The 10069-nt window shown below is 40.8% G+C and overlaps 1 protein-coding gene across 2 annotated transcripts in view; it reads left to right on the forward strand.

The window, feature by feature from the left end:
- LOC144044651 (solute carrier organic anion transporter family member 5A1-like) overlaps positions 1-9782 on the forward strand; it is a 31714-nt gene extending 21932 nt beyond the window's left edge. For both annotated transcript variants that reach the window (XM_077559190.1, XM_077559191.1), the window contains 5 exons: positions 446-644; positions 1861-2020; positions 3831-4075; positions 4944-5008; positions 6139-9782. In XM_077559190.1, coding sequence (XP_077415316.1) covers positions 446-644; positions 1861-2020; positions 3831-4075; positions 4944-5008; positions 6139-6635 — 1166 coding nt within the window. In that variant the 3' untranslated portion in view covers positions 6636-9782. The remainder of the gene's footprint in view (positions 1-445; positions 645-1860; positions 2021-3830; positions 4076-4943; positions 5009-6138) is intronic.
- The last annotated feature ends 287 nt before the right edge of the window (positions 9783-10069 follow it).

Here is a 10069-nt window from a genome sequence, read left to right on the forward strand (position 1 = left end):
ATTAAGACAAAGTTCTATTTAACTTTTTATTTATTATTATTATAATGAAAATACCTCAAAGTGCAATTTAAGGCACATTCCGTTCCTTTAAATATGGAGAGTGACACTTGTGAAATTATTGTAATTATATTTCAGTATATCTTAGTAACATCTAACAAAAAGATCTAAAAACACCGAAGCAGCAAAGTATGTGAAAATCAACACTTTGTGTCATTCTCAAAACTTTTGGCCATGACTGCACAACGTCAATCAAAGAAACGTCTAAAAGGGAAGTCAAGCTCGCCTTCACGCCGCCACGTGGGCCAACTTCAAAGTAAAAGCCTACTAAGGCTATTTGCATTGCCGTCAATGTATTGCTGTATTTGGCCAACTTTATTTTGAAGTCAGGCTTGTTACGTTGCGTCTGTTTGTGGTCTGCATGTTGTGCCGTGTCACGCGTGTCCAGGCGTGATCATCGTGCCGAGCGCGGGCGTGGGCATCGTGCTGGGCGGCTACATCATCAAGAAGCTGAAGCTGGGCGCCCGCGAGTCGGCCAAGCTGGCCATGATCTGCAGCGGCGTGTCGCTGCTCTGCTTCTCCACGCTCTTCATTGTGGGCTGCGAGAGCATCAACCTGGGCGGCATCAACATCCCTTACACCACCGGGTAGGTGGCGGCGGCGGACATGTTGACGCCACGGCAGGGAAGCGCTGGCCGTGGAACCGGTCCAGGGCCGCTCTGTGATTTAGCAACTTTGGCAGGACGCCTCTCTCGGGTTGTCTTACTCTTGACCAGGGTTATTATAGTTTGGGAATTTTCATTTTTGTTAGTTTTGATTTAAAAAAATGAGTGTCACACATACTCATATATATATATATATATATATATATATATATATATATATATATATGGGTGTGTGCAGTCCTCATGTATGTACTTCTCTACACTTGTACACTTCTGGGAAGTCTTCTACTTATTGCTACACCTCTTTTTTATTTAATTTAAATTTTATCTCTTTCTATTCTGTTGTTTTCTCTTTACTGTAAACTGCAGCTGGACGGAGTCCAGGAAAAAGTTCCCCACGGGGAAAATAAAAGTATATCGTATTGTATCGTGTATATAAAGGAACTTTAAATTAACTCAATATTAACTCATTCACTGCCATTGACGACTGTAGACGTCAAAAATTCATTTGAACTATTTCCATTGGTTTCACATTTTTTTCCCCACTTTTGTTAACGAGTATGGAAACCTAGAAAAAAAATTTGACATTTAGAACACATAAAATTTGTGATTAATTTTGAGTTTAAATAATTAAGTAATTAAACAAAAAAGAAAATATTAATTTATTTTTTTAATTGTAATTAATCGCATGACTTCAATAGTTAACTCATGACTAATCACATTTTATATCTGTTCTAAATGTACAGTAAAAAAAAAAAATCCTAGGTTTTCATACTTTGGTAAACAAAAGTGGAAAAAAAATGTGAAACTAATAGAAATAGCTCAAATGAATTTTTGACGTCTATAGCCGTCAATGGCAGTGAATAAGTTAACATACAAATTTTGACACCCCTATATAAAATGCATCGCTTTAATAAGCTGCCATTGTGTATACTTTATAATGTTGTAATTTAGGACCAAAAATGGACCAAAAAGCCAAATGTATCGGGTTACATTCAAATGACATCTACAGATATTGAGGATTGCCAGATGTTCCGTAAATCAACCCCATGAGGTTTTAGTGGGTCGGGTGGGTGGGGGGGTGGGGGGTGGGGGGGGGGGGTGGTGAGTACCAAACCCACAAGCCCTTGTGGTCATTTGAGAATAATTTTTTTGCTTTCTGTTGCTAATGTCAAGTTGCTTGCGTTGTTGTTTTCAGGCCGACGCTGACGATGACGCAGCGGAACCTGACGGGCGGCTGCAACGTCAACTGCGGCTGCAGAATCCATGAGTACGCGCCCGTCTGCGGCTCCGACGGCATCACCTACTTCAACCCCTGCCTCGCCGGGTGCACCAGCGTCGCCAACGACAGCAGCGGCGTAAGACGTCGTCGCCAACGTTAATATCGTCCCTGGCTCAATTGTGCTTTACTGCCCGTGGGCAAAATCACCTCCCGCTGCTCGTTACAATGAATCGTAAGGTGGTCACATTCACACCTTTTCAAAGAATTCCTACACGAGCCACAGATGACACAGACCAGCTAACTGTTAGCCAGTTAGCAGCCAGCTGCTATCCTGAGCCGACAGCGGCCAACTCGACACTCTCATTCGCCGACTCCCATGTCACTCACCAGGCCACACCCTGCCCAGTTAGTCAGTTGCTTAGATGGTTAGGTTTAGTTAGGATAGGTTGGTTGCTTTGCTAGGTTGGTGGTTGCTTACTTAGTTTGACGTTTGGTTGCTAGGCTAGCCCTTACCAAAAAGTAGTATACATCATTTAGAGTATGCTGAACTCAATGACTGGCAGCCATTTTCACTGAAGCAACCCCCTTCGCTCCCGGCTGTTTTTACTGGATTTGGACAGATTTTTGCAAGGCCCACAGAATATTGTTCTGCTGTTATAAAAACATGGAACCTACCAAAAGAATAGATTCGAGTCTCTTCTTTCATCAGGAAAAAAAAAGCATTTGTATAGGTTTTCGTTTTGCAGCAATTAGCATTAGAATATAGCGAAGTTTCATCGCTATTCACATTTCTGTCAGAGAGCTTGTTGCAACACGGTCCTGGCTGATCTCTTATACTCTGCTGCCACCTGATGCCGTTTTTTTGTAGTAACTAGCATTGTTTTAAGCCACCTCTACATTTCAGAAGCTGCTCCAAAGCCTTCTGTATGCTCTTGCTTTAAAAACAAAAACATACATAACATAAACATAAAAAGCGTATCAATATGTTTTGGGGAGTGAAGGACAGAGTATTAAAGAAAACAAAAAAACGTCATGCGATTACTCAAATATTCAATGAAATGATCAGATGAGTCGATTATATATATGTATATATATATATATATATATGTATAACTTAAGACTAAAATGAGATGTTCATGAGAATACAGGAAAGGTTAGTAAGCGTGTCCCCAACATGAGAGCGCTGAGCGGGACCCGTAGCTGCTCGCAGCTCTAGTTAGGGCCCGAAAAGCTGCTGCTGCACGATCCCTATTGGAATTGAAAGAATTATTCCTTTTCTTAAGTATTATTATTACTATTGCTGAATGGATTGCAGTCCGTCCTAAAGGCTTATACATTGGGGAGGTGGGGGGGGTGGGGGGGGTGGATTTTCCATTCAGAATGATTTGATTGACAATGATTTATGCTTCAATTGATAGATTTGGAAAAAAATCGTCATGATCTACGCCAATCTGACTGGCTAATGCTAATTAGCGCGCTACTCGTGGCACTTTTAGCGCTCAAAAGAACGGCTATTACAGAGTAAATACAGAGCAGCACACCGACATGTGCTCTTAACAGTGTATCAGAATGAGCGGAACCACACTGCCCCTTAGTGGCCAAATTGTGTACAACAATAAAGGCACACACAAACAAGGGCAAGACAGTATCAAATCATTGAAATAAAACTGATTCTGGATCGTACTAAATGGGCACGCACGTTGCGCCTCACAACATTTGAACACGATTGAATGAAGCGACTACTGTAGCCATTCGGGAATCTGGAATCATCGATGATTGCAAACGTTCACAAAGATTCCCTCATTGCTGACTCCAACATCACCACAAACTGTTTTTTAATAGACTTTTTAGTGAACGACGACATCATGGAAAAAAAGCAACTCCAAGCTCCTCATAACCGCGACGGTCTTGTTGTGGTTGTTGTCTGTTGTCGCGCCATCTTGCAGATCCGCAACTACTCGGAGTGCGCGTGCGTGCAGAGCCGGCAGGTCATCACGCCGTCGTCGGGGGGGCCGGGCAGCAACCAGTTGCAGCTGGTCATCGTCAAGACCTACCTCAACGAGAACGGATACGCCGTGTCGGGGAAGTGCGACCGCGCCTGCGGCACCCTCATCCCCTTCCTCATCTTCCTCTTCATCGTCACGCTCATCACCGCCTGCGCGCAGCCGTCGGCCATCATCGTCACGCTCCGGTAACGCTAAATCTATTTTTCTTTTTTATTCAACTTTATTTTTGGAACTTTTTCAAGTATAGGGGATACATACATTTGGTCATCAATTTCACATTACATTAAAAAAAAAAAAAATGGCAGGTCTTTTTATACAGCAATGGTTCAATAGTCAATTTTTTGATTTATAAACATAATCCATTTTTCAATTTTGGGGTTTAAAGAGAAGGTAATTGGCTCCATACTTTCAATTGTGTTCATAATATTTACGCAATCGGTCTGTGTTGGAGGTTCAGATGCAGCCATCTACTAGTTACGCAAAATAACTTTATAAATAAATATTTCTTTAAGCACTTGTTTTGATAAAAAATACTAACCATTTAAAAAATAGGACTTGTTTTCACCCCAAATTTGATTTTCGCCCCATGAAAACATATTTGTAGTCCTACAACTACTCAAAAAATATTGGGAAAAAAAAACAAAACGTTTTTTTTAATATATATATTAATTATAATTTAAAAAATTTATTTAAAAAAAAAAACTTAATTTTGATTTAAAAATGTATAATTTATTTTTTACATAAGCTACTTTAAATATGACTTTTCTTCTTTTCTTACAATATATATATAAAATTAATTTTAAAAGTGACTTTCAATTCAAATCAAAAACTTTGACAAGAGTGCTAATGATTTGTTTGGCCCAGAGCAGAAACGCGTCACTAATCAAGCAACACACATGAACAAATCAACTTGACTCATCAATAACCAACTATTGCTCGTTTAGAAATAAATATTCATATTGTGTGTTTTGAACAAATTTTCTGACGAAGTTTGCTCTGCAGGCAGCTGAGAGCTGCTAGCCTGCTAGCGTGCTAACGGCTGCGTTTGTGCAGGTCCGTGGCCGAGCAGGAGCGACCGTTTGCGCTGGGAATGCAGTTTGTTCTGCTCAGGACGCTCGGTGAGTACAAATAAATACATCTCAGAAGGATTCCTAATATTTTGTACTCTGCAGGAATGAGTTTCTTTTTAGAAAAATCACAATTAGAATATATACAGTAATGTCTTCATTGAATAGAATTGGGACAGATTTGACCGCACTTTTTTAACTTCAATTCTATGGAGGGCCAAAACTGCCAAAATGAAAAATAAATAAATGATTAAGTAAGTAAATAATATATTTTATATATATCCCTAAATTAAATAAAGTAAAAGTAAAGACAAAAATAAAAATTTAGATTAAATATATAAATATAAAAATAAATGTGGAAATAAATACAGAAGTTAATAAATAAATACAATTAAATATCAATCAATAAATAAAAACACTCTGCTCTATGACATTTATATATTTCGTTCTGCAGACGCTCTGTCAGGTCGAAATGTTCTTCCAATGAAGGGGCGGTCCTAAGCCTGTATTGGGTTTGGGCCCCGCCGTTGCAAACGGCCTTTCAATCGTTCAATAGTTGCCGAGAGTGAGCGGGTGGGTGAACAAGGAAGTCTCGTCTCCTTCTCGACTTCCATGTTTGCCGAGCCGCTTATTCAACCATGAAAAGGCAGTTTGCAAAGGCGGAGCCCAAGACCAAAACAGGCTTAGGACCGCCCCCTCATTTGCATAACATTTCATCCTGACAGAGCGTCTGCAGCGTGAAATGAATACATCTGAAAGCAGAGTGTTTTTATTTATTGATTGATATTTTATTCTATTTATATATTTATTTTGTATTTCTTTTAACATTTATTTTTATCTTTATTTTTTTAATCTAGTTTTTTATTTTTGTATTTATGTTTACTCTTATTTATTTGTGGATATATATATATTTTTATTTATTTTAATTTATATTTATTTTTGTGGTATTTAATTTTTGAATTGTATTTTTTATAACCCTTTTTATTTTCCTTTTTAGTCATTTCTTTTTGACTTTGTCAGTTTTGGTCCTCCATACGGTTCAGCTGCTCCTTCTGGTGCGTGTGACGTAGCCACCAGGGGGCAGCATAGAGTTCCGTAGAGCCGTGTCAGTCGCTCAGTAAGCCGGAGTAAGATCTTCTCGTACCTGCCCTGTTGACACGTGGCCTGTTTTGGTCCGGCAGCGTACATCCCGACGCCCATCTACTTCGGCGCCGTCATCGACACCACGTGCATGCTGTGGCAGCAGGACTGCGGCGTGCACGGCTCGTGCTGGGAGTACGACGTCACCTCCCTGCGCTTCGTTTACTTCGGCCTGGCGGCCAGCCTCAAGTTCCTGGGCTTCCTCTTCATCTTTCTCACGTGGTACTCCATCAAGTACAAGGAGGAGCGCGTGGAGCGCTGGCTCAAGCGCCACCTGTCGCCCGCCGACACGGTGGGCAGCCTGGTGTGCCACCCGGGGGGCCGCAAGGGCCACGCCCGCACCCGCTCCTGTCCCGTCAACATCCCGCGCAGCGAGCACACTGCGCCGCCCCCCGCCTGCGTGCCGCCGCGCGCCGGCCCCCTCAACCGCGGGGTCAGCACGCAGAGTTGCCCCGGGAACGAGTTGAAAGCGGTGACGCCCCCGCTCGCTCCTGCCGCGCCGGCGCGCTCCCTGGAGCAGGTGGCGGTGCGCGTCTGATTGTCGGCCGATGGAATGCCGGCGCCGGTCCGCAATTTGAGGAGCCAACGTCTGGCTTTCTGTACAAACGTGGTGCCCAAAACAGACAAACGCTGCCCCCCCCGGCCCCCGGCCCCCCCCCTGAACTGCTCTCAGCCCACCTTCACCTTCACGACATTCATTCGCACGTGTGGTCATGTGACACATGCCACACAACACAACCACCGCTGGCACACCGACACTGCGTTAGGGTCCCGAAGGGGTGACGAGCCAGGCACACTTTGCCTTCATTGGTACCAAAGTCACCGCAACAATTTACTGTACCCACTTTGGTTCACTCGTACGGAGGACCAAAACTGCCAAAACTAAAAAGAAAGAAAGAAATGAATAAAAGTGAAAATAAAAACGCATCTATAAAATATAATTCAAAAATTAAATACAAAAAAATACATGGATATGGAAATAAAAACAACAACAAAATATATATCCATAAATAAAAGTAAAAATAAATACAAAAATAAAAAACGAGCTTCAAAAAATAAATACAAAAATATATATATAAATAGAATTAAATCTCTGCTCACATTTATTTATTTCATGCTGCACACGCTCTGTCAGGACAAAATGTTATTCAAATGAGGGGGCGGTCCTAAGCGTGTCTTGGGTTGGACTCAAGTCGCGAGTTGTGGTGACCGTGGACAAGATAGTCGTCCATTGCTGGCGTTCTCCATGCAAGCCGGCAAAACTCGACCAATGAAAGGCAATGTTTGCAATGGCGGAGTCCAACCCAAGACACGCTTAGGACCGCCCCCCTCATTTGAATTTCGTCCTGACGGAGCGTGTGCAGCATGAAAGAAAAAAAAAATGTGAGCAGAGCGTTTGTATTTATTAATTGATTCTTAATTCTATTTATATATTTACTTTTGTATTTATTTCCACAACAATTTTTATATTTATTTTTTTAATCTTGTTTTATTTTTGTATGTATTTTTATTCAGAATTATGTTGGATATATATATATATATATATCAGGGATGTGATTTTTCCGCTAATTTGCGGAATTCCGCTTTTTTTATCTCCCCCCCCAAAAAAAAAAAATTATTATTATTATTTTTTTTTTTTTTTTTTAGTAGTTGATTGTGTATGCACATGACTCCGACAGATAACATCTTCTGCTATAACAAAGACATTTGTGGTATGCTCTAATATGAGTTACTTTTCATTTGGTCATGATACAATTATTTGTGCATGAAATTTGAACTCTTCAACATTATTTCTGTGTTAACTTAGTAATCACATTAGTTAGATATGATGATATTCTCAGTGATAGTTTTTAAAAGCAAAGACAGTCAAGACAGTGTGACTGATTTTGAGTTGACTAAAACTGCCATTTTATATGGGATAGTTCAATACCAGCGGCCCCCAGACCCCCGGCTAAATTTTCAGATAATTTCACTTTGGTCAAATCACATCCCTGATATATATATATATATATTATATTTTTTTATTATATATTTTTATTTCCATATATATATTTACTTTTTGAATTATATTTTTAAATCCGTTTTTATTTTCCACTTTTATTCATTTCTTTATTACATTTTTAATTTGAGCAGTTTTGTCCCATCATACACTGGATCCAATTGGCCTTCAAAAATGTCATTTATTGGAACCATACCACATTTTGGCAACCTTTCCAAAAAGGATAGATGGCGCTAAAAGTTTGGAAGAGGTCCTTCTTAGTTTTAGGGGACCCAAAAGGCGGAGCGAGACTCTTTGTATGGCTTTGGGCTTCTTTTCTAGTAACTAGTAACTATTCCCATGTATTATGATCTTATCGCAGACAAATCAGAAATTTCTTAACAAAAATGAATCAAATCCTAATTAATATCCAAATTTCAGAATGTCATTTCAAACAGTTCGGTTCACTTCACAACTTTGACAATAGACATTTATGAACCGCAATGACTTCTTGGCCTCCATTTCACAAAATTGGGAACCCAAAGGATGGAGCTTGAGTTCACTTCTGTGTCGTCAAAAGTCTCGAAAGGGGACCATGTCACTTTTTGGCACCCTTTTACAGTGTTAAGGGTACCTAAAAGGTAGAGCCAGACACGGTTTGGTTCACTTTGAAATCGTTTCCATGGCCAAAAATACAGTGAAGGTTACCAAGGTATCACTTGACCCTGCACAAGTTTTGACAATGGAAATGGACGAAGCGTACCATTTTTTGGCACCCTCTCACAATGTTGTGCTTCTTTCATGGGTGGAGCCTGAAAGTTTGCTTACTTTGGTACCCTTCAAAATCTATCGAAATGAACTAACCGTACCATTTTTTGGCACCCTTTCACAACAAAAGGACGTTGCGTGTTCTTGACATATTTAATGAATCTTTGACGTATTCATTAAGCGTTAGCCGCATCGCGCCACAAACTTGATCAAGCCAAACGATTCCGACACTCAAAATGCGCTAAACGCCGCCGCGATGAGACAAAGCGATTTTATTGAAGTTGTAACGTTGCGTAGCAGATGCCAATTTACTCATTTGGCGTAGCTTCCAGTTTGCGGCAGATGTTAACTAAGTTGCATGTGCGAGATACGTTAGCGGCGTGTGCAACTCGCTGGTTGCAACTCGCGCAAATGCATTCGTGTCATCTTTTCGATCCCGAGAATCCAAAATGTGAAGGTTTTTTTTCAAATCACTTCCTGATTTTTGATCAACTTCCTCAATATCCTCGGGCACACAAAACACGCACACACTCACTCGTCACATGATGTTCGGGCGCAATGCATTGTGGAAGAAGCGCAAGCTAGCAACTCGGACTTTTTTTAAAATTATATTTTTAAGAACCCTAAGTGATTTTCAGCCTGTTGTCCAGCCAATGCGAACACATGACCAGAAACCTGTGGCTTCACGTGACCACATCTCCTCTGCTGGTGACTTGTGGAACTGCACGTGACAACCAAAAGGATTTCATCAGTGAACTCATCCCACCATAATGAGCATACTTGAGTCACGGGATCATCATGTGACCACCGGGTTGGATAAAAAAAAAAAATCTGTATTTGTGTTTGTTTTATGATGTCACCTCACTGGGACGCTTTAACGTCTTTCTGTTAAAAATGTGAACAAAAGAGAAAAAAAAGTAATAAAAAAATCTTACCATGTTTTTTGTCCTGTTCATTTTGTTGCCACTAGATGGCGCACGTGTGCCACACAAATCAGTTGTATAGAGAGGGAGTTTGGCAAACTCTGCTTCGGCAGGGTAACAAGATGGCGTCCGTCTGTCGTCTCCAGCAGTTGCCAATTCACGCTGTGATTTGTCACGCTGTGATTTGTCACGCTGTGATTGGTCAACTGTTGGCCACATAACATTCGAACGCCACCTTGTTACCCTGCAGAAACAGAGTAGGCCAAACTCTTTATATGGCTCTTCGACAAATACCAATCACGA

Source organism: Vanacampus margaritifer, chromosome 2, assembly GCF_051991255.1.
Source record: "Vanacampus margaritifer isolate UIUO_Vmar chromosome 2, RoL_Vmar_1.0, whole genome shotgun sequence".
NCBI lineage: Eukaryota > Metazoa > Chordata > Actinopteri > Syngnathiformes > Syngnathidae > Vanacampus > Vanacampus margaritifer.